This window comes from Cordyceps fumosorosea (genome assembly GCF_001636725.1).
Source record: "Cordyceps fumosorosea ARSEF 2679 chromosome Unknown scaffold_1, whole genome shotgun sequence".
NCBI lineage: Eukaryota > Fungi > Ascomycota > Sordariomycetes > Hypocreales > Cordycipitaceae > Cordyceps > Cordyceps fumosorosea.
Genome location: NW_017387301.1, coordinates 2,418,648 through 2,446,647, shown reverse-complemented (window position 1 = coordinate 2,446,647; position 28,000 = coordinate 2,418,648). Strand labels below are relative to the sequence as shown.

At 54.2% G+C, this 28,000-nt stretch overlaps 8 protein-coding genes across 8 annotated transcripts; 5 read left to right on the top strand and 3 right to left on the bottom strand.

The window, feature by feature from the left end:
• Positions 1-253: 253 nt before the first annotated feature.
• ISF_00798 (copper radical oxidase) lies at positions 254-2,788 on the top strand (the record flags this gene model as incomplete). The annotated part of the gene is made up of 1 exon (XM_018844405.1): positions 254-2,788. One exon carries the CDS (start codon positions 254-256, stop codon positions 2,786-2,788), a length of 2,535 nt encoding a protein of 844 aa, XP_018708855.1.
• Positions 2,789-3,087: 299 nt separating this feature from the next.
• On the bottom strand, positions 3,088-3,501 carry ISF_00797 (glyoxalase/bleomycin resistance protein/dioxygenase; the record flags this gene model as incomplete). The annotated part of the gene is made up of 1 exon (XM_018844404.1): positions 3,088-3,501. One exon carries the CDS (start codon positions 3,499-3,501, stop codon positions 3,088-3,090), a length of 414 nt encoding a protein of 137 aa, XP_018708854.1.
• Positions 3,502-3,994: 493 nt separating this feature from the next.
• ISF_00796 (3-oxo-5-alpha-steroid 4-dehydrogenase) lies at positions 3,995-5,066 on the top strand (the record flags this gene model as incomplete). Its single annotated transcript, XM_018844403.1, has 2 exons — positions 3,995-4,580; positions 4,663-5,066. 2 exons carry the CDS (start codon positions 3,995-3,997, stop codon positions 5,064-5,066), a joined length of 990 nt encoding a protein of 329 aa, XP_018708853.1.
• A 75-nt stretch (positions 5,067-5,141) lies between these two features.
• Positions 5,142-6,032, bottom strand: ISF_00795 (Alkbh6 protein; the record flags this gene model as incomplete). The annotated part of the gene is made up of 3 exons (XM_018844402.1): positions 5,142-5,507; positions 5,593-5,829; positions 5,898-6,032. 3 exons carry the CDS (start codon positions 6,030-6,032, stop codon positions 5,142-5,144), a joined length of 738 nt encoding a protein of 245 aa, XP_018708852.1.
• Positions 6,033-7,611: 1,579 nt separating this feature from the next.
• Positions 7,612-11,913, top strand: ISF_00794 (Ankyrin repeat-containing domain protein; the record flags this gene model as incomplete). Its single annotated transcript, XM_018844401.1, has 1 exon — positions 7,612-11,913. One exon carries the CDS (start codon positions 7,612-7,614, stop codon positions 11,911-11,913), a length of 4,302 nt encoding a protein of 1,433 aa, XP_018708851.1.
• An 866-nt stretch (positions 11,914-12,779) lies between these two features.
• On the top strand, positions 12,780-14,373 carry ISF_00793 (GTP binding protein; the record flags this gene model as incomplete). The annotated part of the gene is made up of 7 exons (XM_018844400.1): positions 12,780-12,800; positions 12,865-12,885; positions 13,033-13,315; positions 13,392-13,761; positions 13,831-14,077; positions 14,141-14,261; positions 14,354-14,373. The coding sequence occupies 7 exons, from the start codon at positions 12,780-12,782 to the stop codon at positions 14,371-14,373; spliced, it is 1,083 nt and encodes a 360-aa protein (XP_018708850.1).
• A 9,271-nt stretch (positions 14,374-23,644) lies between these two features.
• ISF_00792 (Homeodomain-like protein) lies at positions 23,645-24,055 on the top strand (the record flags this gene model as incomplete). Its single annotated transcript, XM_018844399.1, has 1 exon — positions 23,645-24,055. One exon carries the CDS (start codon positions 23,645-23,647, stop codon positions 24,053-24,055), a length of 411 nt encoding a protein of 136 aa, XP_018708849.1.
• Positions 24,056-24,723: 668 nt separating this feature from the next.
• ISF_00791 (PXA domain protein) lies at positions 24,724-27,626 on the bottom strand (the record flags this gene model as incomplete). Its single annotated transcript, XM_018844398.1, has 3 exons — positions 24,724-25,141; positions 26,301-27,090; positions 27,149-27,626. The coding sequence occupies 3 exons, from the start codon at positions 27,624-27,626 to the stop codon at positions 24,724-24,726; spliced, it is 1,686 nt and encodes a 561-aa protein (XP_018708848.1).
• Between the last annotated feature and the right edge of the window lie 374 nt (positions 27,627-28,000).

Sequence of the window (28,000 nt, the reverse complement as noted above, 5' to 3'; positions counted from 1 at the left end):
CTCCCAAGCTGATGGTGGCTGCTAGCTCTGTCGCTCGGTTATTCCTCATCTTTCTTCGATCATGGTATATATATTCCCTATGGCCATCCCCTTCTTTTCTTTCAACTCTTGCTCTCCACGGGTCCTTGTCTTCTCAACAACCCCCTTCACCTCGACCGTTATATCGCTGTAACGGACCAACCTTCGTTTATCATCACCTTCTTTGCGTTTTCTTCTCTTCAACTTGACTTGTTCCACCCAGTCTCCTTTCACCATGGCCTTGTATAGGTCTGTCGTGGCTGCAGCCGCGGCTCTGTCGCTGGCAACGCTCACTACCGCCACCAACTATGAGCTTCCCGCCTGTACCGATAACTTCACCCCCTTTACCAGCAAGGGCTGTTACACCAACGGAGACACTGCTCTCCTCATGCGCTCCAAGGTCGATGGCAATGACATGACTGTTGAGAAGTGCACCGCCGTCTGCAAGGGCAACGCCTTCCGATATGCCGGTCTTACCTACTACGGTGTCTGCTACTGTGGTGACGAGATCGCTGCCGACAAGACCGCCGATGCGTCTTGCAACTATCCCTGCAACGGTAATAAGGGGCAGCTCTGCGGTGGAAAGGGCACTCTCAACATCTGGGAGGATCCCACTTACACCAAAACCCCCAGCGAGGTCACAGTCGCCGACTACACTTACAGCGGCTGCTACGTTGACAATGTCAATAACCAAGGCCGCGCTTTCCCTTGGCCCGAAAGCATTGAACCTGCCAAATTCACACCCGAGACCTGCATTGCTGCCTGCAAGGCACAAGGTTTCCCCATCGCTGGTACAGAGTATGCCCACGAGTGCTGGTGTGGCAACGTTCTCTCTCGCACCGTCAAGGCTGCCGAAAAGGACTGCAACGCTCCCTGCGGCGGTGATTCTTCCCGAATCTGCGGTGGCGGTAGCCGTCTGAGCGTCTACATTGCTAAGGATCTCGAGTCCAACGAGCCATGCAGTAATGGAAACCCCCCGACAAGCAGCAGCACCTCGACCGGCCCTACGACTCAACCGACTCAGCCCACCTCAACTGGTCCTTCCACCGGTCCTTCCACTGAGCCTACCTCCACCGGCCCTTCTACCGAGCCCACCTCCACCAGACCTTCAACCGAGCCCACCTCAACCGTCCCTTCGACTGGTCCTTCCACCGGTCCTTCCACGGAACCTACTTCCACCGGTCCTTCCACGGAACCTACTTCCACCGGTCCTTCCACTGAGCCGACTTCCACCGGTCCTTCCACTGGCCCGTCTACTGAACCTACCTCCACCGGCCCCTCCACTAAGCCTACTAGTCCTTCCACCAGTCCTTCCACGGAGCCTACCTCTACTGGCCCTTCCACTGAGCCCACTGGCCCGTCTACTGAGCCTACTGGACCTTCCACGGGCCCTTCTACGCAGCCTACTTCAACTGGTCCTTCTACTCAGCCCACCAGCTCTTCTACTCGCCCTGGCACTTCTACCGGTCCTTCTACTCAGCCCACCAGCTCTTCTACTCGTCCTGGCACTTCTACCGGTCCGTCCACCACCAAGCCAACCAGCTCTTCTACTCGTCCTGGTACTTCTACCGGCTCTACCACTGGCCCTTCGACCAACCCTGGCACTACTACTAAGCCTGGAACCTCGACTAAGCCTACCAGCACTGCCCCTGGCTCTTGCACTACCACGATCGTCACCCCTCCCACTTGCGAGCACCAGATTGGCAAGTGGTGCCTGCCTCCCACTCCAGAATGGACTTGCAAGGAGGACTGCTATTCTGCTTGGAAACAGTGTGAAGTTACTGTCTACTCTTGCTTCAACCAGGCTGGTTACCCTGACAGCTTGAACTGCTACGCGTACGCTTCGTGGTGCAAGAGTCTCAAGGGCTACTGTGACCGCTGCGATAACAGCTCCAAGTGCAACAAGCTCGACTGCTGGAAGTCTCTGGAGCCTGGCCACGTTGGAACTTCCACTACCAAGACCGTCACCACTGCCTGCACCATCGTTCCTACCTCCAACCCTCCCGGTACCACTACAAAGCCGACTACCAGCAGCAAGCCGGTGACAAGCACCAAGACTAGCACTTCTACGACTCAGTGCCCTCCTCAGCCTACCAATATCTGCAAGCAACCCACCTCAAAGGACTGCGACTTTGGCCCTGGAAACCCCGTCGGTGGTGTTCCTCTGCCCATTGTGACTTGCAACGACTGCAAGGATGACTTTAACGCCAACCCCTGGAAGATGTACCTGAATGCCAACAGCAGAAACTGTCCTTCGTTCCCCCATGGTCGCATTGGTGGTGTCTGCTGCGATGCTTGCAAGTACCAATACACGAAGTGTGTTGAGGTTTATGCCAACTCTTGCTACAACTTGCAGAACCAGCCCAACTTCCATCCCCCCCGCTCTATTGAGGAGCGCGAGCCTTGGGGCTCTTCCTCATCTAGCAGCAATGGCTGGGGCTCTTCGTCTTCCAGTTCGTCTGGCTCTTCCTCTAGCTCTTCTGGCTGGGGCAACCCCGGCTGGGGCAACCCTGGCTGGGGCAACCCCAACCCCGGTGTCTGCAAGGGCTGGGGCAGCTACAGCGGTGGTGTTGGCGCGTCTGCGTCGGCCTATGCCGGCGGCAGTGGTGCCTGGGCCCGTGCCAATGCCTGGGCCGGTGCTGGTTGGGGCTCTGGCAACAACAACTACAACAATGCCGTGTACCGCTGCAAGGTTCAGTATGATGACTGCATCTACGAGAACCAGAACGTCAACCCTGTTTCTGAGTGCAGAAGCTGGGGTTGCAAATAACCAGTTTAATGTAATATGGGGTGTTGGATCCTTCATTTAAGGGAGCTTTTGTTTTATTTCTTGTCATATTTATTTACGAAGAGACTCTGGGCAACATGGACTGACATGTCTTCAATGATGATGCATTGTTGACCATTTGAGTGCATCTTCTTGGATGCATCATGTATCTCTTTCTCAGATAGTTACCACTTTTAGATGGTTAGCTAGTACCAGCTACATACAATTTTACAGCTCTGTCCTCTTCAACGCCTCTTCAAGTAGCAGTGAATGTATGCAGGTTCCCCAATAAGCTAAGCAGTTTATTTTGGTGCGTCTTCGCAGAATGTGATGCGATTGCCAAACGGATCCGTAACTTGCAGCTCCTTGGAGCCCGGTACGGGTCCATCCTCGATCGCCGGACGCAAGTAGGCATACTTCTTGGCCGCCAGCTCGGCGTGGTACTCGGCCAACCCTCCCGCGCCCACCCGCACCCGTACGTTGGCCCCCGGGCTGCCGTCGCCGTGGTGCTCGCTGAGGTGCAGGACGAGGCCGCCGCGGGAGACTTGCCTGTACAACGGTCCCTGCGTGCCCTTGCCGTCGCCGTCGTCGAGGGTGAAGCGGTGGTCCCAGTCGCGCTGGAAGCCGAGGTAGTCGACGTAGAAGACGTCGGCCTTGGCAACGTCGAAGATTCGAAAGATGGGCGTGACGGTGGAGAATTGAACGTTGGACGACATGGTGAAGGGGTTTCGAGAGACTTGTGTCGTGTTCACTGGGAGAGAAGCTGCTTGTGAATGTATGTGAAGGTGAATGTGAAGGTGGTGGACATGCGGCTGAAATTCACGGTGAAGTGCGACAGCGATCAACCACGCTATTTCTAATAGTTGAAATATGAGCCGATGTTTTATCTACCACCTGGACATGTTGATTTTTCTTTTTGTAGTAGAAAGAATTCATGTACTGAACGATGTACCGACTTCGTTTACACGAAGCTGTTTGTCACTACTTACTACCTCTGTAGGGTAGGTAGGGCCCGTTTTCTCAGCCTGGTTTTGCGGGTATCTACAACTGGCATCTCTTTTCACATGTGCCATCCATCCTCCCAAAGCAACCGACCCCAACTACAATCGCCGCGCCGCCCCGCGAAACAAGCCGGAATACGTCAAGAAGCCTGTGCATACTCTAGCGCACGCGCTCCAACTTCGACGTAGGGCAGGCCCTCTCTCAGCCATGGCTGCCGTCCAGCACCTCGCCGTCCTCGGCCGGGACGTCGCCGCCGCCGCCCTCGCGCAGCCGCCCTCGCAGTGGTGCCAGGCCTTCTTCCTCGGCGCCGCTGCCGGCATCGCCGCCCTGAACGCGCTCCCAGCCTCCCTGCGCGGCCTCGTCATCGACTACGGCGCGCGGGCGGGCACCACCACCGCCCGGCTGCGCTCCGGCTGGACGGCGCGGATGGTCGGCGCCGCCACGCGTGCCGGTCAGATCCCGCACTCCTGGTTCTGCCACTTTTACATGCTGTCGGTCGCGGCGTCGGCGTTTTGGGCGTGGCAGTTCCTGGGGAGGGGCGGCGTGATGCGCGCGCTGGCGACGAGGCAAGGAGGAGACGCAGTGTCCGGAGACGACGCCGAGGCGGTCAACAGGGCGCTGGGGCGGGTGTTCGCGGCGTGGCTCATGATGGCGCTGCAGGGCGCGAGGAGGCTGTACGAGAGCCTGCTCGTGATGAGGACGGGCTCGGGTTCGACGATGTGGTTCGTGCACTGGGTGATGGGGCTGGCCTTTTACGCGGTCATGAGCATCGGCGTCTGGATTGAGGGTTCCGGTACGTGTTGCTTATGTCCCTTTCTTTTTCTCCCGTCCCGTCTCCAATATAGTCGAGTCTACTGTACATGCGTGGCTAACAGGGGCTGTTCTAGATGCTATCCTCGCGGCCTGGGCGACGCAAGACCCCTCGCGCATCCTCTCATCGCGCGTGCCCGCCGCCCTGGCCGTCTACTTCTGGGCCTGGGTCAAGCAGAACGAGTGCCACGCGCACCTTGCCAGCCTGAAGAAGTACACCCTCCCGACCGCGGGGCTATTCCGGTTCCTCGTCTGTCCGCACTACACCTGCGAGTGCCTCATCTACCTAACGATTGCGTTCGTGGCCGCGCCGACGGGTCGCTGGTTCAGCGGGCCTGTCATCTGCGGGTTGGTCTTCGTGGCGGCCAACTTGGGGACGACGGCGATTGGAACGCGGCGATGGTATGCGGAAAAGTTTGGTGCGGAAGCGGTGGCATCGCGCTGGACCATGATACCCCTTGTATTTTAGACACTACGTCTTTCCCGGTTACGTCTCATCAATCAACGGCATTGCCACTCGCATCACCCTCGCATGCGAACATCTTCACCTCTTGAGAAACATGCCAATCCTGTTGGCGGCTTTCGATACCTTGAGCACATCTCGGTAAGTAAGACTGGTGCGAGTCTGGCGCACGTTTCGGCCGTCCTCGAATGTACCAGGGTCGCGTAGTAATGACCAGTTGACGACTGTGTCCGCCGACAGGTCAACGTCTTCCTTGACATCGGCGATTCCGTGCAGGTAGTCGGTGTAGAGCTCGTCCGTCGTGATGAGCAGACTGCGCGCCTCCTGCAAGACTCGCCACGCGGGCTCCGGGTCCAGGGCGCCATCGTCTTTGCTTCGGTGCAGGTTGAGACAGAGGCTCGCTCCAAGGCTGACCGTGCAGACCACGGGCCAGTACGCCGCACCATCCTACAGCAATATTTGTTAAAAAAAAAGAGACATGTGAAATTGAGGGGTTCGTTGTGCAACTTGCTTTGTGGGGCATGATGCCAACCCCGGGAGGATACTCATTAATGAGGACATGGTTCGCCCGGTGGTGCGGGCTGCCGCTGAAGATGTGATGGGTGTCACTGAGTGACACAGGGATCGATTGGAGCCGTGACACGATTGGTGATTCGAGCCATGGTGGGAGCACGGCGTCGAGGAGCTTGTCGTGCACAAGGCCGGACGGCCAAGTCTGCAGGCGCCGATGCGTGAGTTGCTTCCATCGAGGCTTCGGAGCTGCGGCGATCTAATACCCTCGGCGTTAGAGCAGCTGATTGTGGATAGAGGCGGTTTAGCGATTTTTTAAGGACGCACTTTGTCCAGGATGAGCTGTTCCTCTTCTCTGCTGATGAAGTTGGGTATGTAGTATGCGGAAGCCGGCAGTTGCTCGATTCTCGCCGACTCTAGACTGTCCGGGAGAGTTACGTCCGGGCTGGATGGTGCCACCATGGCGCTAGTAATGCAGCAATTATACACTGGGATGCAGGTGTAGCGAATGCGACGTTGGTGAAGCCGAAACTGGTGTGCAGCGTTTGTCTTGCAGATGAGAAGTACAAACGGATAGCCGATTTGTGTGCACGTATTTGTCACGTGTGGAGCCTCAAGACGAGACGAAGCTGTCTACAATGCTTAGAGAAAGCTATGACCCAATGCAAGATTCCGGGGGTTATTTTGTTTGCACAGGATCGGCCTGGCGATATTTAATGCTCCTGCTCTAGCTCTGGGAGCGGCGCGGCGGTAGGTGCGCAGCCTCCTCTCAGCGCGTCCCCGCCTGCAAGCAGAAACGAGCGAGACAGACAGCATGTGGCCAGCCAGCCAGCCAGCCAGCCCGCATCTGCCGGGTGCATCGTGTCCCGGAGAGCCAGGCGGCATCGGGCGACTGTGATTAACCTCCTTCTCAGCCAACGTCTCAGGATACGGCGACTATTTTGAGCGATCGATAATGACTCGTAGATGGCAGGACTAGGACTGGGCAAACCTGCCCACGACAAGGGCAGTGCTGGGAGTCGCATTGATGGCGGCGACCGAGAAAATGACAGCGGAAAAAGTAAAGAAAAAAAGCGGCCGGGGGGTGTGCTTCTGCCCCGCCGGAATGTGCCCCATAGTTGTAACCAATCAGAAAATAGAAATCCTGGGCTTGTCGACGCTGGCTCGCCACTACCTGTCACGACTGACACATTGGCACCCTCCAATGGCTTTTGCATCACTGTATAATAACTGGGCAGGCAATAATAATGAGTGCAACACGACTCTTCGGGCTTACCAAAGTCCCGTTTGCGTGCGATATCGTTGCACACGGCTCTGTTCGTACCCTATGCACGACCTGCCTTGGCTGCCTGCGCTGGGTATCCTCACCTGTGGGCCCCAACTAATCTTTGCGCCCCAAAGACAGCCGCCCCCGGCCTCTTTTGCCAAAAGGTCCAGTTGTCTCATGCCTATCGATGGTCAACAGACAACAACTCAGCTCAGTCGCGCTGCCTTGCGCTGCCTTGAGCTGCCATTGCCACCAGACAAAAACATGGCTCCACTGCTGATTAGGTCGGTGCAGGCTAGGAAGTAGTTAGGAAGGTACCTTGCACCAAGTGACTAGACGCTAAGTAACCGAGGTACTAGTCTATCTAACTTTTCATGGAACCTCTCCCAGCATCTACGGCAGCCACCAGTCCCGTCAAATTCAATCTTCACCTTCACCATCCACCAACAAACACACCCACTTCTTATCACCACAACAAACCCGGGTCTTTAGAACGCCGGCGCGTTCGCCCAAACGTCCCGTCTCCCCTGTCATTATTTTGCCAATTTTCGCGATTATTACTACTTGTCAAGTACTTGACTAATTTTTATCCGCGCCTCTCCCGACATCACCACCGAAGCCTCAACCTCGATTGATTTAGGGGCTGGCTAGCCTTCCTCGACTCCCGTTACGCCACTCGCAACTTGAGAGCGACTTCAATCGTAGCGCCACCTCTCGACCCCTTATCATTTCCATGATGCTGGTACATATTGGTTCCTCGCATAATTAAATGACATGGATGCGCAGAATGCCGCCGAGGCCGACCAAGCGCGGCCCTCGGTTGCTTCCCCTCAACGGCGCCGGGGCTCCCAGGCCGACTCCAAACACGCATCCGTACTAGACGCAAAATCTGGTAAACCGTCAGAAGTCAAGTCGAAATCCGGTGCTTTGTCCGCATCGGCTGCTCTTGCTGAGAACAGCGCCGAGGACCGCGATTCGGACGCTGAGACCATTGTGCTCCCTGGTAAGGACGGCCACTCACCATCCAAAGTTCGCAAGGTGAGGCAAGAAGACAAGAGCGAAAGCGACGGTGATGCCTCCAAATCAAAGTCTACTACCAAGGCTACAAAGCCCGACGCCGATACCGTCACCGCGCGAGCTGCAGACCCTCCCAGAAAGAAGCGCCTCTCCATCTCCGCAGGCTCGAGACTGGCCGACGCGGACGCCCATTCTCGCAGCAAGGATCGGGCTGGCTCAAGCGGTCTAAGCTCTGCACCTAACTCGCCAACACAAACGCATCGACGTCTGCAGCACCGCCGGCAACGTTCTCGCTCCGACGCAGCTCCCCTCTCCGAATCCGACTCTGACGAATACACTACCAACAAACCTTCAAAGCCATCACTCAAGGATAAGGCCAGATCTGGTGACAGAATGACGTCCCAAAAACGAAAGGCCCCCAAAAACGAATCCGACGATGAGGCTGATGGGCGCAAGGCTAGACGCCAGCGCACCACATCCGTCAGCGTCGAAGCTGGCCGCAACCCCCGGGATGCTCGAACCTCTTCCAGATCTCATCGCGACGCAAGAACGCAGTCGCACTCCCCCCCTCCCCGACACCACCGCCGAAGCAACTCTACCCAATTAACTTCCTCAAATGGGCTTGGTCAGAAAAAGAAGCGATTGCCACCGCCATTACAATCTACCGAGTATCATTCCGATGATTCTTCAGCCAGCGGAAGCCCTCACCCCCGCAGCACCAAACTGAAGAGCCTCGCCACGCCTTCGAATTCAGAGTCGCACATGTCTCCTGCCAAAGTTGGGCCACACAAGAAGCACTTGGATGCCCACGGTCAGACGCTACTCGCCCGTGCCTGCGCCAAAGGCGAATACGACGTCGTCAAGCAGCGTCTTGCGGAGCGACCGGAAGACCTGAACTGGGCAGACTATGCCGGTAACACGCCCCTCCAGATAGCAGCGCTTAATGGTCGTGAAGATATCGTCAAACTTTTGATCGAGGCGGGATGCAACTTGGACTGTGTAAATTACGAGAAAGATACGCCATTACTAGATGCTGTGGACAACGGCCACCTGGAGGTTGTCAAACTTCTGCTGGATGCCGGTGTCAACCCCCGAAAAGCCAACGTGAATGGGGAGGAGCCTATCGACCGAGTGACGGACGAAACCGATCATGCAGCTGAGATCCGGACACTCCTGATAGCCGCAAAGAAGAAAGCTGGTGACAGGATGCGGACGTCGGAAGATCGCCATTCCCACCACGACCTCGACGCTCGAGATTCGCATGCGCCGGATAGCCCACGACGATCACCGGCTGCGCCTAGTGGAAGACGCAGCACAACTGGACGAGCCACAAAAACCCGAAATGACCTGCTCTACATGCCCCTCGACGACAAAACGCTTCGGCAAGCCGCTGGCCGCGGTGACGAGGAGACTGTTGCCCGCATATTGCAGGTGAAGGACGGTTTCGATGATCCCGAGTCCATGGTGGCTGCTGCCCGTGGCGGCCACGATCTAGTTATTCAGTTATTGCTAGGACTGGGCGGCGCCAATGCTGATCCCGGACCCGTCAGTAGCCTTCCCGCTGATTTCGCAACACCTATTCTTGCCGCGATCGGCCAGGAAAACATTAAGGTAGTTCGACTATTGCTGGAGCAGCAAGGCTTCGACCCTACAAGACGTTTCAAGGGCGATGCCTATTACGAAATTGCACGGAATCGCCAGGGCCCGAATTGGAAGCAGGAAGAAGATATTCTTCGAGCTAAATACGATGAATACAAACGAACACACAAAGATGGTGCTCCCAACAAATCCCCCAACCGAAAAGAGCGCGAACGCGAAGAGAAGCGTACCAAGCGAGACGAAGCCCGCGCGGATGCGAAGCGCGAGCGCAAAACCCTGCAGAGCCCATCTCGCGAAGCTGAGACGAAACGCAAGACTGGGTCGAAATTGGATAACCAAGCGAGCAAGAGGCGATCTGAGTCTTTTTCAACCTATGGCGACGAGGAAACTCCCAAGCGTGGCCCTGGTCGGCCTCGAAAAGAAGAGAAACACCCAGTTGAGCAAGCTCCCGATCGCGAAGCCTCGCCAACTATCCAGCACAAGTCCAGCAAGACAAAACGGGCCGAGTCGGAGGCCGCGATTGTATCGTCTGATGGCGAATCTGTCAAGCCGCGCCGTAAACTTGTTTCCAAGGGTGAGCTACGGGGCGAGAGAGAAAAGAAGAGTAGAGTCTCAACCGGCAAAGAGCCATCAAGTCCAAAAATCTCCCGCAATGACGAAACTGTTGAAAAGCAGAAATTGTCGGAGAAGTATCATGACAGAACCAAGGCGCTCAAGCGTGACCCTTCCAGGGAAAGCGACTCAACGGCTAAGAGACACCGAAAGAGCACAACACCCGATCGTTCCGGAGATGCAGAAAAGGACGAAACTGAAAATTCCGCGAAGCGCAGACGGCTGGAAACTGATGCGCCAGACAAAAAGAGCAAGCGCTCAGCCCTTGAAGACAAGACGAAGAAGACGAATGTCAAGGGTGGAAGCGATGAGGACTTGGTCAAGGACAAAAAATCGAAACAGGCGCAGCGACGCGAGTCAGACCGCTCAGCATCCTCTGAGAAGATCAAGATCAAGTCTGAGGATGCTGACGTTGCAATGACAGAGGCACCGTTCAAAGAGCCAAGTGCTGAAAAGATTGCCGAAGCCGAAGCTGCCCGGAAGAAGGAGGAAGAAGAGGCGGCCCGGAAGAAGGAGGAAGAAGAGGCGGCCCGAAAGGAGAAGAAGCGGCTCGAAGAAGAGGAAGCCCGCCGCCTGGAAGAGGAGGAGAAGAAGGCCAGAGAAGAGGAACGCCTACGCCGCGAAGCTGAGGCGGCCCGACTGCGCGAAGAGGAAGAGAGGATGAGGAAGGAAGAGGAAGAGAAGAAGAGGAAGGAAGAGGAAGAGAAGAAGAGGAAGGAAGAGGAAGAGGAAGAGAGAAGACAGCGTGAAGAGGAGGAACGCCTGCATCGCGAGCAGCTGGAGCGTGAGGCTCAAGAAGCAAAGAGACAACAAGAGGAAGAGGAGCGCAAAGAGCGCGAGCGCCGTCACCGCGAAGAGGTGGAACGTAAGCGTGCTGCTCGTGAAGCTGAAGCCAGAAGACTGCGGGAGGAAGAAGAACGCGCCCGCTTGGACAAATTACCGCCCTTGCTGCAATGGCTTCAGATATGCCCCAATCCGAAACAATCATCTGTGGCAGAGAAGTTCCGATACATGTCTGGCGTCCGCTATGACACTATTCGCCCTGCGGCCACTGGCACAGCTGAAGGTCGCGAACAATGGGTACTCAACACGCACGTGGCTCTGCTTCTGGGCGAGAAGGACCTCGATCTCTCGCGCTATACGGCCTGGGAGCGTTCACCCGTTTCCCATCTGGCGAAGAAGACCCTCTGGCGAACTGAATGGGAGCTCTACTCCTTGCTAACCGAAAAATACTGGGACATCGGCCGACAGTTGCCGGATTACTATAGTGGCGAAGATCCGGCTACCATCAGCTTTGAGACGAAGCAAAAACTGAAGCAGGCCGCATGGGAGAGGTTTATGGGCACGTCGATGTTTTTCGTCAAGCTGTCAGAGCTGCTCTACACCGTCCCTACCATGCCTCATCTTCGCAAAGTTGAGATGGCTGTCGAGTATCGTGAACTTCTTGAGAGCGAAGCTCAGGCTGTTGGGTGGCAAGCCCCGCAGAAATGGAAACAAGATCCCGGAGTCGAGCGTTTCCATGGTTTTGCACCACGGCATAAGTACTACATTGGCGGCAACTTTGTTCGTGAGGATGTCCCAACAACGCATTCGATCAGTAGGACGCCGTTCCCAGACGCGCGAAAACCTCGGCGCGGCCTAGTCCAAGTGTTCCCGGATGACCCAGAATACGAAAAGCTTTGCTTGGAGCAAGGCTTGGGCCACCTCGTCAAAGGACAACACACCCCGGATTTACCAAACGGCGCTCGCCCCTCTGCTATGGAAACCAGGCTCCTTAATGGGACTAACGGCCATGGACACGACCATATCGCAGCCCCTAGTGTCACCGTTAATGGTGATTCTCACTGAGGGCCCCGAAACGACCTTGCCGGACATATGGGAGTTCCTACACAGCATACCAGTCACAACCCCTCTACCGTGTACTTTTATCATCCTATTCCTCAATCTTCTTGTTACAGAGCTTTCGCATCCAGGTCAACTTTGCTCTGGCTGCTGTTGCGTGATGGGCATGCTTTTTGGGTGTTGATTAACCCCTAGGATGGAAGGGGCGGTTGGTATATTTGACGATGAAGAGCTCTGATATGAGCTTGATGTTACAACGTCCGCCTGCATTGGGCACCAGTTTTCTTAACGCCTCCAACTCGAAATCAAACAAGATTTTTATCTTGATGTTTATGCTTGCCTTGATTGTCAATGTAATGTCAATATAGAGGTACTTAATGACGATGATGATGATGATGATGGTGTTGTTGCTGCTGTACAATGAGATGGAATATGAAATGGAGATTTTGATCGAGTTTCGGATTGAAGAGATCGGCTGGCCCGAGATCCATACTGGAATCCACTTGAACAAGAAGCAAAGGAATGATACAGGCTGAGTTTATTAGAATCAGGATGCTCTGTCTTTACTTGACAGGTAGTTAGAGGACAACTCCGAATCCTGACTAAGCTGGGCAGGAAGCGGCGTTGGCTTGACATCATTGGCCGCCGCACCAAAAAAATTCACCCCACTAAGCCCACCAAAGATTCTTGAAGCACGACGCAACTCTGTGAGACTTGAAAATCATACCCGTCCTTGCGACTCGGTCTTCCGCGACAGTGCTTACAGGACGAGATACAGCGACGATCCTACCGAGGCAAACATTAAGAGAACGCCATAAATCCGACTGATTTGCCACCCTCCACGCCCGCGAGCTTCCTAGAAGTTGCCCATCATGTCAACGACTGTGGATAAGGTAAGGGCTGGCCTAAGCCAAATGCTACTTGACGATTAGTTTTGCTAACGAACGCATGATGCAGATCAAAGAGGTCGAGGCCGAAGTACGTATACCCGCTGTTGCCGAAAAAAATCCATTGTTGAAAGAAGCGGCTGTAGTTGGACTCGCAATTCGAGCCCTCCTCCCCGCACTCCCCACGATCACGACGAAAACATGGTGCTGACAAGATGCCTCCCTTGGCGCGAAACAGATGGCCAGAACCCAAAAGAATAAGGCTACCGCCTACCATTTGGGTCAACTAAAAGCCAAGCTGGCCAAGCTCAAGCGTGAGCTGCTGACCCCGACTGGAGGCGGTGGCGGAGGTGGTGCCGGCTTCGACGTCGCCAGAACAGGTGTCGCGAGTATCGGCTTCATTGGCTTTCCTTCCGTTGGAAAGAGTACGCTGATGAGTCGATTGACGGGCCAGCACTCTGAAGCCGCCGCATACGAATTCACAACTCTTACATCCGTACCCGGTCAGGTCATGTACAACGGTATGTTCACTCTGTCTGGGGAAGAGGAACGCAAAAGGTTGCTAATCTATACTAGGTGCTCCTCTACAGATTATAGACTTACCCGGTATTATCGAAGGCGCCAAGGACGGTCGCGGTAGAGGTCGTCAGGTCATTGCCGTCGCCAAGACTTGCCATCTGATTTTCATTGTTCTCGACGTCAACAAGCCCTTGACCGACAAGCGTGTCATTGAAGCCGAACTGGAAGGCTTTGGAATCCGCATCAACAAGTCGCCGCCAAACATCACCTTCAAGAAGAAGGACAAGGGTGGCCTCAACATTACCAGCACAGTACCGCTGACGCACATTGATCACGACGAGATCAAGGCCGTCATGAGCGAGTATAGAATCAACTCGGCCGATATCACTATCCGCTGCGACGCCACGGTTGACGACCTGATCGATATCCTGGAAGCTCGATCCAGAAGGTGAGAGCAACTTCATCGACGCGGAAATGCGCTCTAGGGAGGATGCGACTGACTGGTTTCGCTATTTAGTTATATCCCTGTCGTGTACTGCCTCAACAAAATCGATGCGATCAGTATCGAAGAGCTGGATCTGCTGTACCGAATTCCCAACTCAGTGCCCATAAGCTCCGAGCACGGCTGGAACATTGACGAGCTCATGGAGGCCATGTGGGAGAAGCTCAACCTCAAGCGCGTCTACACGAAGCCCAAGGGCAAAGCACCAGATTACAGCGCCCCTGTCGTATTGCGAGCCAATAAAGCCACTGTTGAAGATTTCGTAAGTCAAATACTGTCTGTTCCCGCGAAACAATAACTGCCGGATTACTGACGCAGCGTGTAGTGTAATGCTATCCACCGTAGCATCACCGAGGTTTTCAAGACAGCCATTGTCTACGGTAAATCGGTTAAGCACCAGCCCCAGAGAGTTGGTCTGGGCCACGAACTGGAAGATGAGGACGTCGGTAAGTCGAAATGCGATATTACGAGTCGCGCTTGCAGGGCTCGTGGAAGGGTCGCGCAACGGTCCCATGGCTAATTGACAAAAACTTGGCAGTCACTATCGTCAAGCGATGATTCGACCTCCCTGGGCAGGGGGGCAGGGCAGGGCTCCGGCGGCCGGCACGGCTTCAAACTCCACCTCCGTTCGGGCGAACACATGTTCCTGAATCACCGCTCTTTTTCTTTTTTGGTGCGATCCGATCACTCGGCCGCGACAACAACTTGAGAAGGATACTTTGCTGGCACGAGCCCCGAACGTGATCGGCTGAGCTGGGACAAGACATCATCATCCCAAGGTCTTACCGGGGAGTTGGGCGGGGGAGACACCCAGACCTTTGACATGAGGGACAGGGCAGTTCGCTGGGAGAAAAGCCAAACCACGGGCCGCCCTTCCCGGACAGCCGTGACTTGCACCCCCCCCTCCCTCCCCCACGGGCACGAGACACAGCAAAAGGGGGGGAGCAGGACAAGAAGGGAATGGAATTTTTGTTCGTAGCGTTCGGCGTGCAGCCGAGACACGGATATGGGGGCGCAAAAAAGTTTGTTTTCTGTCGGTTGTATTTCCTTTTCCTTGCGGCATGGGTGGGGGGTTACACTAATTTTTTTTTTACTTGGCTTTTTCGTCTTTGGAAGCTGGGATGTTTGTGCGGTGGGAAGAGCAGAATTTTGCCGTGAAGCTTTTACAACTTGACTGGATCTCTTTTCTCTGGCGCAAGGCTGGGGGCGCTCGCGGCTGCAAAAGCATATACACATGTTGCATATCAAATCCTCGATATAGATGAAAGTCTTTTGTTTTATCCCACTATGAAGGTCCTCTGACCCGGTACAACCTGTTACGGCAATGGTGTTGCTCGTACGAGCATTTCAGAGGGCCGACTCGATTGAGGTCCATTTCGAAGAGCCGGAGGTCCTTCCGAAGGTCCTGGGAGCTCGCATTGGCGTCGAGGCTGTCAAAGCCTTGTCAAAGCCTTGTCAAAGCCTTGTCATGTCACGACGCCGCTATTGGGCTACAATTTCCCCATCATCAACTATCTAAACTCTATTCTCCAACTATTGAGCAGCCCTGATAACTAGCTGCCGGGTGGCATAACTCGACCTGGGTTGGGAGGGCACGGACTGCACTTTCGGTGCTCGCCTGCCGCGTCCGCGGGAGCAGCCTCCGTCCTACTCTCCCGCTGCCGTTCACCTCTTCGCGGGAGAGCGCAGGTTCGGCTACCAACGGTAGCCCCAAGTACCGATTGTCGTCAAGCCCTCGTCTTCGGACTAGCGCCATGCCTCAAGCGAGAGTTAAGTTAGCGTACGTGAAATGAATCGCGGTCGTCTATTTTTGGTCAGCATTCAAACAGGGTAGGGCGGCTCGCGGCTCGCGGGCCCTCCCGAACATGACTTTGGTCGAATGCTGACCAAACGTCCCCGCCGCCAGGGTCCCGCTGAAGCAAATGTGCCTGGAATATTTCAAATATTCTCATAGTAGCCGTACGATTCCTGTTTTCCTTTCTTTAGCGAGACTGGTAATGTTGCCGTCGCACTCGGCGAGTCCACTCTCACTTGTGGCGGTATCGGTGAGGCTTCTGTGCGCGAGCTGTGTAGGGTCAATATCGTAAAAGGAAGCAGGAAGTCACAAGCCGTGCCTTGCCTCGCCTATGTCTGCGGTGATGTTGATACTATCCCCTCTGCACTCGCCGACTTGTGGAAATCAGGCGGAAAGTTCCGCTGCACACCGTGCGGCTCCTTGATCTGGCGGTACACACTTGTGGTAGGCGCACACGGGTGCTCTCATTATGCCGGCTTGTGTGACATGCTCGGGCCTCCTCTCCCAGTTGCTCTGTAGAGCCGAGAATCACATATCAAGACGAAAAGAGAAAGTGGTTGCGTTCTCGCAATGACGCTTTCGGCCTGCGCGCAGCACTCTGCGTCGGCCACGGCCAAAAGCGGACAAACATGAAGGAATTGATGCAGGTGTGTCCCGGGGGCGTGTCACTAGAACTGAACGGTATGCATTTGTCGAAGAGCCCGGAGAGAAAATTGTCAGGAGGGGAAGGACGTCCTCAGTAAATGCTCGAACCAGTGTCTAAGACCGTCATGCCTGGATCTCCTCAATTGTAGCACGGCGTTTGGAGAGACTTGGATGCTAAGCGTCTGTCTGTGTCAAAAAGCGACCTGTAGCTTGATATGGCTGTCAACCGCATCGTTCTAATATCAAGGCATGGTAGCCCTGGCCTGATATCGACGGCAACAACATGGTGACTTGCGAATTGACACAGGATTTGCCCCCGTACGAATAAATGTAGCCTCATTCGTCTGGCATGCCTTTGAAGCACGCGCCTTGTACAAAGGATGGCCACTATGTTGGTGGTGTGTACCATGTAGCGAACAGGGACGGCCGAGTTGTGGGATTCACCCACAGAGCTCGTGATGACAAGAGAATAGATAACAATAATGAACATGAAAAGTTGGGCAAGTCTGGAATGATTCATCATTGAAAGCATTACTAGTGGTTGATTTTGGACAGTTTTGCCTGTTTGTGCATTGAATACATGCTTGTGTCCAGCAGGTCTGGGTCAGGTACCATCTAATTAGTAGGATAGTCATCCGGAACGGCCTCACTTACTAACTAGATCTGTGGCCGAGGGCTTTGGGGCGAGCTCCCGGGTCAGCCCGTCGGGCCAGGCAGCTGCAGGTCCCTTGCTAGTTACTAGTTATGGTACATGCTGATGATCAAGAGGAGATGAGCATGGGATACACGGCAAGGCACACCAAGGCGGAGTTGTTGCAGGACAGGGGGGCAACGCGGTGGCTGTCTTGGCTTGTTGGAGTGGGCGCTTATTATCATGGGAGCCCAGACCCGCCAGAAGCCCAACTGCGAAGGATTCGGGGATGCGGTTGCTGGAGTTTGCCCCCAACGATGAGTTAGTTGGGTCCGGAGGCTTCCGCTCTCGTGCATGAAGTGCCGTTTGGCGTGAGTATTCGGAAGGAGTTAGGCAAATGCAAGTCTTGCCTGGCTAACAAATGTCTTACAATGGGGTGGTGAAGGTGGGATGAAAGCTCAATCATGTACACTGGAGAGATTAATCCGTCGGAGTTGCATTGCGCTTCGAGGTGGGGGAAGTCAGCTCCGAGTAATAATATAATGCAGCTTGTTATCTAATGGGTTGCACGAGAATTTTCGAGGTAGTGCGGCAGTCTGTGCTCATGAGAGGCTTGTGTGAGTGAGGTTGAGTAAGTGGCTTTTGTTGATAGCTCATGGAGGGGGGTGAGGGCAAAATTGGTACAGGTAATTTAAAGGTAAGTAGAGGATTCGAGTAGACCTGTGACGCATGCCATTGAGGAGCGGCGATTTTCCCGTTGAAGGCTATGATTTATGGATACAATAGTTTGCGCATGACGCGTTTCTCATTTTATCTTTTCTTGCGCTGGGGTTTTCATCTCTGCGGTGTCGTTGTGTGTCGTTGGTGGATGGCATGCAGTTCAACCGTAGGCTCTAGCCGAGACATTGAGCACGGGGCACAAGGCGCTTCTTTACTTGAGAGATTCGATGTCAAATTTCGGAATCTGGGTCGTGAGCACGGACGGGGGCACAGACAGTTTGACAGATGGGACAGCCGCATGGAGAAAAGCTTTCTGCCTTTCAGTTGCAGGGGTGGACAATTGCTATGCAAGGGTATCTTGTTTCTCGCGGCATTCGTTGCTGGCGGCGAGCCTCCTTGGCGAGTCTCCTCGGAACGACTGGCAATGGAGTAAGAAGATGTTGTTGCGTAGAGAGAGGACCGAGTAACTAGATGAAGTGGTCAGGCATAGTAAGATATGCATGGTTGGGCTGAGATCTGGTTGCCAGGCATGACCCTGGCTACACAACAGCGGAGAGAGTCTGTGTTTGTACCTACTACCTGTACGAATAAGTATTCAAGTCAGAGACTGGTGCTAGTCCCCCAGTGAGCCGCTGGGAGATGGCGATGAGGGCGCTGGTCGTGGCCAGCGATTGGATCACGACTGGGCTGAATGGTATGCAGGAGCCAGCATGGAGGAGGAGAGGGAAAAGAGGATGCGCGGGGAGTGGATCGGAGGCTTGCGGGCTGGCGATAGTATGTACATACATACATTAATTAGTGCAGATTTAACCTGTAAAGGTACTGTCTTTGCTGCGTACCTGCCTTTCACGTATGATTTCGTTGGTAGTTGTATTTACCTCACAAAGGCAGGTATCGGCGGCAACTCTCTCAGCTGATGCGCCCGTTTGCCGTCTTGCATTATCCAACGTTAACGGAATCTCGCCTTACCAAGACTGGAGTCAAATACGCATTGTTAACTTTGCTTTGCTTTTCCCCGGCCTCGCAACGGGCTCGTTGTAGCACCTGGCAGCACCTGGCAGCTGGCAACCAAGGTATCCTTACCCAGGTATCCAAGCAGTGATAGGTTAGTACCTACCTATGTATGTAGGTACTCTGTGCCTGAGTATTTGCTAATATTGTGACGGTATCTACATAGGTACAGGTAATAAGGTACCTCCAGCTTGGTTGCGGAGAAATAAATTCTCGTGTGCCATGCAAACGCCGGCCAAAGCCCTTGTACGACCTGCTACATACCTGCTCTCGACGCCTTGACGCCTCGCATCATCGGCCGGCTACATCTCTTCCCCGTCCTATTGCAATGATCGCCAATTCATCTTCTGTCAGACACACCGCGCGCACATCATCCATCCCATTATTTGCATTCCTACCCACCAGTCCACGTAGGTGTTGCAATCACCCTCACTCAGCTTTGTCCATCCCCACCCTTTTTTGCTTGACTTGCTTCAGCCACTAACTCAACTGCCAATAGTAGCCGCGCTGCTGTCGCCCATTTCAACCAGCGACAAGCAACTCCAAAGAAAAGACTTGGCGGCCATACCCGAGCCGACCTACTAACGTAGTTATGTACCAGTATATTTTGCCCTTTCGCTACCACCCGTACAGCCGTCCCGCCCTCCAAAGTTGACCATGATGCATCCCTTTGGTCCAGGACACATCATGACATCCCAACACATGTCTCGACCCTCAGCGCCTGTCTCGTTTCCGAAACTTGTCTGGCCCCTGCAACGCCACCAACGATAAGAATGAAGAAAAAGGCCACTGATGGATAAACAGAAGACGAGGACGAGGAAGAAGAAAAAGACCACGCTGACACTGCAACCCCATGCCGCTCCTGTCAAATTGTGTCGTAACTGCCAGTTGATGGTGTGCCAGCGCCTTCATACTTTGCTTTGTTTCTCGCCCCAAAAAGGCTACTGCAGCCGCGCAACAGAACCCTACCCATGCGGCACCGCTTGAAAGCTTGCAGCAGCCAACGGGAAGATATCCGGCCAGCTTGTGGGACGCAACTCGTATCGAGCTCCAGGCCATGTACAACTTACAACCAAGTCTTTGTTAAGCACGACGACTACACTGTACGTCTCACAACGGACAAAAAGTAAGTTGGTTAGCGGGCTATGCTTGCAGGCATAAATTAATCTGCTGAGTTCTGAAAGAATTTTCCTTGGCCGTCTCATCCGTATCTACCAACAGCAAAGGACAGACGCGGAGAGCGGCGAATTAACGTGTTACCCACAGTCTTGAGAACCCGCTTTTCCAACCAGTTTTCGATGAGATCTCGTTTAGTTAGCCCATTGTCCTCGGAGTTATCCAACATTCCAGTCGACAATGTCCTTGTTTCTGCGAGTTGCGAGCATGTTGTAAGACGAAAGTTTCCCTCTCCACCCGCTAGCCTTACAACCGAAACCGTGATCCAAAGCTCATTTCAACGCTTATCACAACTAACATCTGCCGTCTCATCGCTAAAACCTTCCAGAGTGGGAAGAGACTTTACTGGTACACCTTGCCTTGAAACTAAGCGGACTCGATAGGTGCTGTTTCCGCAACAATCAACTCCCAGTATCCTGTGAGGACGCAAAGCTCGCGGCTCACCAGAAGCTACCCAAGACCGCTAGCCTCAAGAAGATGGCCTTGCAGCCCATTATGGCCTCCCATGGGTATAATTGATGGCTTGCGTGCGCCCTGGCAAGACAAGCTACTGCAGGCAACACCGATCAAGGCGGGTTCGTCCTTTGCGTTGCAGCCTTGTTCATATGCATGCACTAGGTAGGTAGTGGAGGTACTCCAAGTAGCTGCTTGGGGTCAGACAGCCAAAGCTCGCGGAAGTCGGAATACAAGCCAGTGACCTCTTCACCTCCACCCTATTCAAAAGGAAAGAAAATCGGCAATGTGGCCATCACCAAGCGCTAGCTGAGGAAACACTGTCCAAGTCTGCTGTTTAGATTGCGATACTTAGCTAAAAGATACAGGGGACGTAAGGCAGCCACCTCCATGCTCAGGGGCCAAAACACCCATCGCTTGTCTGCACCTTCATTCACTATGCTGCCCCAAAGTGCAGTCATTACGACGCGCCAAAAACATCACCCAACAATGCCTCATCACGGACAAACTGCAAGGGCCTGGACAGGAGGGTGGACCGCCTGGAGAGAGGACAGGGGAGCTCATCCTTGTGCTGCCCACTCACACCAAGCTAACAGCTGCAACATCCTGAACCCGGCTTTTGTCTGCTGCTGGTTGGCCGCCAACCGCCCACGCTTCTGCGGATTGGTGTGTTAGTTGAGCTACTCATTATGACTGGTGCTAATGTAACTGGTATGGCTGCGAGTGGGGGGGGGTTGTTGTTGTTGTTGTTGCATTGTGGCATCTCTGTCCTTCCAATAGCAGTGCGGCTGCTTTGCCAAAGTTACAGCAAATGACATGCCACAGAGGCACATGTGTATCCTTTCGAATGAGTTGCTGGCCTGGCCCATTCGTTTCCGTGCCACCTGACCAACCTGGCAGAGCGATGCAGCTTTCTGTGCTAGCGGACTCTCGCCAGGTCCAGCCAGAACAACATGAGCCACCGTTGCAGCTTTCTCAATGTCTTGGATGGCCCTTGATCAGTAGCAACAAGTTGTACTCAATTCTGGGCAAGATTCGTTCTGGCTAGAGTACCTAATTTGTCGACTATTGGCTCAAGAGACAAATGTGTGGAGGACTGTTGGGGGCCAGCCTTGAGCAGCTACTCTCTTCGTACTCTCGCTCTCACGACGGGCATCCGTGGACCCTTCGAATCAGGAATGAGCCAAGATTCGTTAACCCAGACTGGCCGGCCGATATGCGTGGATGCACTGCGGGCGCTAGTATTTAGTCTCTTGCCGGGCCAAAAAATCGCCGCAGTCGGTATCCAACTTGACATGGGGTGCGGTGTGGTGCAGCATCCGGTGTCCTCTTCAGATACTCACACCACACCCCCCTCTCTGTCGCCACCACACCACTTCCTGTCTGGGTTCACATGGATGCACTCATTGAGCTTCGCCCAGGCTACGGACTAATCCCCTGCATCTTTCATCGTGGTCCACCCCGGGCTTGAGGCATATGGCTTGGGCCGGGGTCCTGGTGCATGTCCATCTGTACCAGAACAGAGGTCGTCTACTCTGCCGTACGCCCGCTCTTTTCCTACAAGTATTCCCGTCACGCCCGTTCATCATATCTCGACCTTCCTTGTTCCGAGATCCTTTCTGTCTGATTCACATGTTCTGCTTTACGGGGAGCTACTCTTAGCCACCGAGTCAGAGTCTCGTTTTCGTTAACGACCTACGCCTCTTTTTGTGCCGTTCATTATATCTTGGACATACTCTTGGACTAATACGCCTTCGCACTTTCCAAACCTCAAGCCAAACTCAAAATCGCAACCTCTCTCTCGCAAAAAAAGGCACTGTGAAAGGCAACGTTGGCCCCGATCCTCCGTCGTCGTTTACTCTATCACTCAACGTTCTGTCCTACCTTCTCTACTCTACCGTTTCGGAATCGGGTTGTCAAAGCGCGGACATGAACCCATGTTCCTTCGACCTAACTTAACTTTGAAAATTCGCCGATAAAGGGACAGTTCGCAGCTGTAAGCAGCTCAATAGCCAGGCTTTGGAAGCTGTCAAGCCTGCAGTTCCACATACTACTCGTTCATTGTTGTCGTGATCTCGACAGCGCAAGCTTCACAATGTATGTATGCTCTTTGCTTCTCTTGGACACCGCTGTCGAAGATGTCGTCGCTGAATGTGGAAACTCTAACCATGCTATACAGCTACGTTCCATCGACAAGATCATAAGCATCGGCAATATGAAATCTGACACGAGTCAGACAGACGAATCACCTGGGAATGAGGCTGTGATCAACTCCGGCCATTATCCTCAAGGCTCATGGCAGAATGCAAGCCCTTATACTGAAAGTCCCTACGGAAACAGTCCCTTGAACTACTCCGCCCATTTTTCAACTTTCATGCCCCACGGAATGCCGTCAGAATCACTCTCAGGCATGCCGGCTACATTGCACAACACCCAACTGGGGCACACAGGACACATGGCTCACCATCATTTACCCATGCTGAATACAACTACAACATGGCCGAGCGAGCTGACGCATACCCAACCGCCGAGCACGTATTCTGTTCCGTCCAACACATTGCCCCCAGCAACTATGAGTACTATGTGCACAGCAAGGCCTCCTGAGAAAACAAGGAAGACATTAAGTTTCGAACAAAAGAGAGACATGTGTCTGTATCACCAGCAGCACCCCAAAATCCGACAGGCTGATATTGGACAAGTCTTTAGAGTGGAACGAAGGTATGACTTCAATGTGAGACTAGATTCTTTCGCGGACTAACTTAAGGGACTGAAGCACTGTGTCCAAAGTTTTGCGCAACAAGGAAATGTATCTCAAAGGCGACGCAGACAAAGATTCCGACGGAAAACGTGCCAACGGGAAGAATCCCGACTTCGATCGTACTCTCGGCAATTATATTCGGCGCCAGAGAGAGCGGGGGATTCCGATGAGCGACTCTGATATCATGGACAGAGCATGCCAATATGCTCGGGGTAGCCCCAATCACCAGGCAATTCTCGACAGGCTGACGCCCGCCTGGCTCAACAGGTTTAAGCAAAGATATTCGATTGATACCGTGAGCCTGATCAGACGCGCTTCCGAGCCGAGCATACCAGAGAAACGGTCAATGTCTGCAAGGTTCCCGAGTATTTCGCCTTCATCCCCGTCAGGGCAGACTTCGCCACTGTCTGTAAGCCCTAGCGACGACGACTTACGATCCCGAGGAGATTACAGTTTTACGTATCGTCAATATGCATCCCACTCCGAGACCTCATTGACAGACAACGCAACGTCGTCCTTTTCTTCAGAACTCATCAGCCCTGTTGGCGCGTTTGACTACTCGCCGGATGGGACCTCGTCGGCATTTCCTTTGGATCCCGAGTTCGAAGCCGAGCAGAAAAAAAATGAGTCATTGAGACCAATGGAGTTGGATTACACCAGCCAAGCCAATACAGGCTCGACCGACTCTGTGCTGATGACCCCGCGCAACATCAACGCCGTCTGCAAGCAGGAATCCCCTGCTGCGGCTGACACCATGGCTTCCATCCCTGACAGAGGTGACGATGGAAAAGTGTCGAAAGTCGGCGCCGGGATATCACGGACGGCTCCGAGCTCGGAGGATGCGCAGCGCGCGGCAGCGACCCTGCTGAACTATCTCCAAAACCTGGGCCAGTCTGGCCAGTTCGACCACGAGTACTCGGCCATCATGCAGCTCACTAGGAAGCTCGACATACAACCCCGCCACTTTGCACAACATGGCACGGGCGGGCTTGCGAGAATCGTAGAAGGGGAGGTCGATCTGATCACGGCAGGTGGTGGACGCGGCAATTGAACGATGCGCGAACGAAAAACATTCAACAGGTAGGTAAGCAATTCGGTGCTTTTGGGGAACTTTTGATGATCTTGATTGATACTCTCCCCTGCTTTGTTCATTTGTTCCTGGCTTGACACTCAGTTCTTTACTCTTTCGATTTTCTTTTTGGCGTTTTGAGGGAACTTGATCCCCATACAGTCGCACGTCACGGGGACCACCAGTAACATGGTGCCATTTCTTATTCTTTTTTGTTTTTTGATGGCGGTTGACGGAGAAGGGTAAAACACAAAAATCGTTTCGAGACTATGAAAGATTGGGAGGCAACTCTTACCATGTCTGGCAACAGACGACGGTTCGGCGACGAACCCATTGGGACATACACGGGCAGAACACGAGAAAGCCAAAGACTGAGGCCGTGTTTTTTTTTAATTATCCAACCGTTGTTTTTTGAAGGTGCGGTTTTCGCAATTTGTTTTTTATTTTATATGTTGCATTTTAGTCAGTTTATTTCCTTGGTCACAAAAATGACACCGAGCTGGCTCGATACCCCTTTTCAGAATAAACGATGCTCAAGATTACGTCTTTCCTCGTAATGATGCGGTTTTATGCGTAAAAGGGTATCATTATACTGCACTGTAAATAATAGCAAATTACATGACGAAAAAAACAGAACAAGCAGAAATCTGTCAACCGAGTCTCTCTTCCCACAACTCGCCTACGCCCTTTTCGGTGAGTTCCGGCATCAGGCGGACCAGAATCAGCTCCAAGACGCTATACATGAGGTGCTTGTTGCAGTACTCGTCGTCGAGCACCATGAGAAGGTCCTCCATGCCCTCCTCCATGCCTGTGGCGGTCTCCTCTTGTGCGCTTCCGCCGCCACTGCTGCCGCCGCCTAGGTAGACCCTGGCCACGCCCGTCGGCAGCAGACGCAGCAGGGCACAGGCGGCCCTCTTGCGCAACGCCGCGAACTCGTCGTCTGAGGATGGAGGCCTAAGCGTCGACTGGCCGGGCGCGTTGTTGGGGAAGAGGACGCCCCGCAGCATACGCAACACGCCGGGCAGGTGCGACGCGGAGAACATTTGTTGAATGTGGTGGGAGAGGAGTCTAGGCCAAGTCTTGTGTTAGCTTCTTCTTCGTGCTTGCTTCGGTTATTTTCTCTTGTCAAGAGTGTGAGTGGGGGAGAGAGATAGGCCGCGGGCGTGTGTTGTGTGTGACTGTATAAGCCGGCAGTTGGGTGAAGTTTTCAGCTCATGGCGATGGTGTGTGTGATATGACTAGAGAAGCCTGGGGTTGTCAAAAAAAAATGGTATGATTTCATGCCCGGTGTACAACGAGCGCCCGGATTTGTTGTGCTCCTTCAGGAAGGTGGCATGTCGTTGTGTGTGACAGCCTGGGGCTCGTGATGCGTTCGCAGAGAGCTCATGCAGCGGCCAAATATCCCGGCCCAGCAAGCGCGCGCATGCGTAGCAAATAGAGCCATTTGGCCGACAAGGCAGCCCATGTCTTGCGCAGAGCGTAGGCCGCCACGCGCAGAAGTGTCGTTCAAGGACACACAAAGACAGCGTGAGACCTTTGGTCACAGTCGCGCAGTGTCTGGGGTCCTCATTCAGATGACGGCAAACCGTTGTGGTTCCTGTCCAACGTTTCGCTAGCCTCCGGGAGCGCCCGTCTCGGTATGGCTTGTGGAAAGGGCAATGGAGGCTTGGTAGAGGAAAGTTGATGACAACGCTATAATAGTCGTGTCGTACTGGCCTAGCCGAAGAAGGCCAAGGATGCAAAAGTCCCAGCCAGGCCAGGCACGCTGCAGGTCGGCGCGTAAAATTGGACGATCTCGATGCGTGGTTGGCTGGCTTCGTTGGGACGGCCCGTTCGATTGATCGATAGCAGGGACGGAGGCGCCTTTTGTGCTACCATTGGATGGTGGCGTTGGGACTAGACCAAGGAACAACAAATTGCGGGCATCATGAGGGGAAGCATGCAAACAACTCATGGCGTAGTGATACTGGCACACCATGGCGTTGAACATGATTCTTTCTGTACCATTGTCCATGGGGACAGCTGCAATTATCAATCAGGCTGCGATGGGGTTGGCCGGCTTCGGCACGGCCCTTGTTAGGCGGGCCGATGCGGGCTTGTGCTCCCGGATGCAGACCTTGTGACGTCGAGGGCATAAAATAACGGGTATGAGCCAATAGTGAATGGCCCGGAGGGAATATGTTGGGTTGTGTAATAAAAATCGCGACCAAGTGAAACAGCGACTTACCGGTCAAGTGGGCTATTCAGGCCAACCAGCCTTCCTGGTCCATGGACAGCCTGATATTGCACCAGCGAGAGAAACCCGGAAAGCCAGGGCATTCGGGAATCCAGCTGAATAAGGTTCCCGACGCACTGCCACAGTTTGAAGCTAAGTACTGGGACCTTGGTTGGCTTGTCAAGGTCATCGCCGTCGTGCGACTTGCTGGTCCCTCCACCAGTCTTCCTCGCGGCGCCCGAGAATCTTCCCACCAGTTGTCGGGGCGGCAATGAGGACGATGCGGCAAGTGTCGTTATCAGTAGCCGAGCAGAGGAGAATATCATCACCGCAAAGTGGACCATGGTTAGGAAGATAGCTTGCGCCGACCACTTTATGCGCTCCTTCTTGCCCTTTGCCTTGAGTGGAGGCGTGCGCCGGCCAGACACCATCCTTTGCGTAGCTCGCGTCTTCTTCTCCCCAAGCACTCTGCCCGCGATGCAGATGCTCTCATAGAGAAGCCATGGTTGCGATGCTTTGCCCGCGACAATGTTGCCGACAATCAGCTCCGAGAAGATCTGGCCGACAATGGCTGTCAAGCACGGGTTCTCCAGGTCCTCTGTCGGCAACAGAATAGCGAGGACGGCTTGCACTAGAAGCTGGCGGTAAGCAGCCTCGTTTTCTTTTTGATCTTTGACAGATGCTTCATCGCCAGCCTGAGGCACAGGGGAGAGCTGAGGGAGCGGGCAGAGCGCATGGTAGACTTGACGGGGACTGGCCGTCACGGGCTCTTGCGACACAGGGTCATGGCTTGTTCTGTACGCTATTAAGGGTCAGCAGGGTGTTCGAGCTTCTCATCGAGGAGCTTCTTCTGCGCAAACCTGTGATGTGTCTGTCCAGAAGATCTGGTATCTCGTCCAGGACCAGACTCTCCATGTCCAGAGCCCTGAAGCGCTGCTCCAGCGCCCTACTGCAGTGCGCAATCACCTGCAGGACCTCGGCCACAAAGGCCTCGGAGGGCGTGATCTTGTTGTACCAGGCCTGTACGAACTCGCGTATGATGATGGCGAGGAACGCGTACAGCTGCAGGTCGACGTCGTTTCGGCTCGTCAGGGAGGGCAGCAGCTCCTCGATGGGCGGGACGACGTCACGGCCCTTGTCGCTCAGCTTCTGCGGGCAGAGCACGCGGCGGATTAGCACCAGCGTCGCCTTGTCTGATAGCGGATCCATGGATGGCACCCTCTCTAGGCGTCGTCCCTCGCCGGCCGCTGCCGCATCTCGTTGTTGCTGCGCGGCGGACGGTCGAGTGCGCGGGGGGGCCAGCCTCGTCGGCGGCGCGGCCACGGAGGCGCTGCTCATCGGAACGTCGCGCTACTGCTAACAATCGAGTCGCATGTCAAAGTCCCATCGAGAGAAGCGCAGATGTGGTTTGTTGTCGTCTCGCAGCGAGCGTCGTAGGTGTGTTGACGAAGTTGTTGTCCCTTAGGTCTGCCCTTTTGGAAGCTGCCATCACCGTCTGTGGCGCTTGCCTGCTACCTATGTATGTATGTACAGTATGTATGTATGTATGTACTAACAGTACATGCCATGCACGTACATACAGTGGGGTTGTCCGCAATGTCATTTTGCCGACGCTCCCCACAAGGGTCTCTGCGTTGACAATATCTGGATAAATAACATGTCTTACTCTACTACATAGGTAGTCAGGGCATTTCTCCTTCACGTTTTTGTCG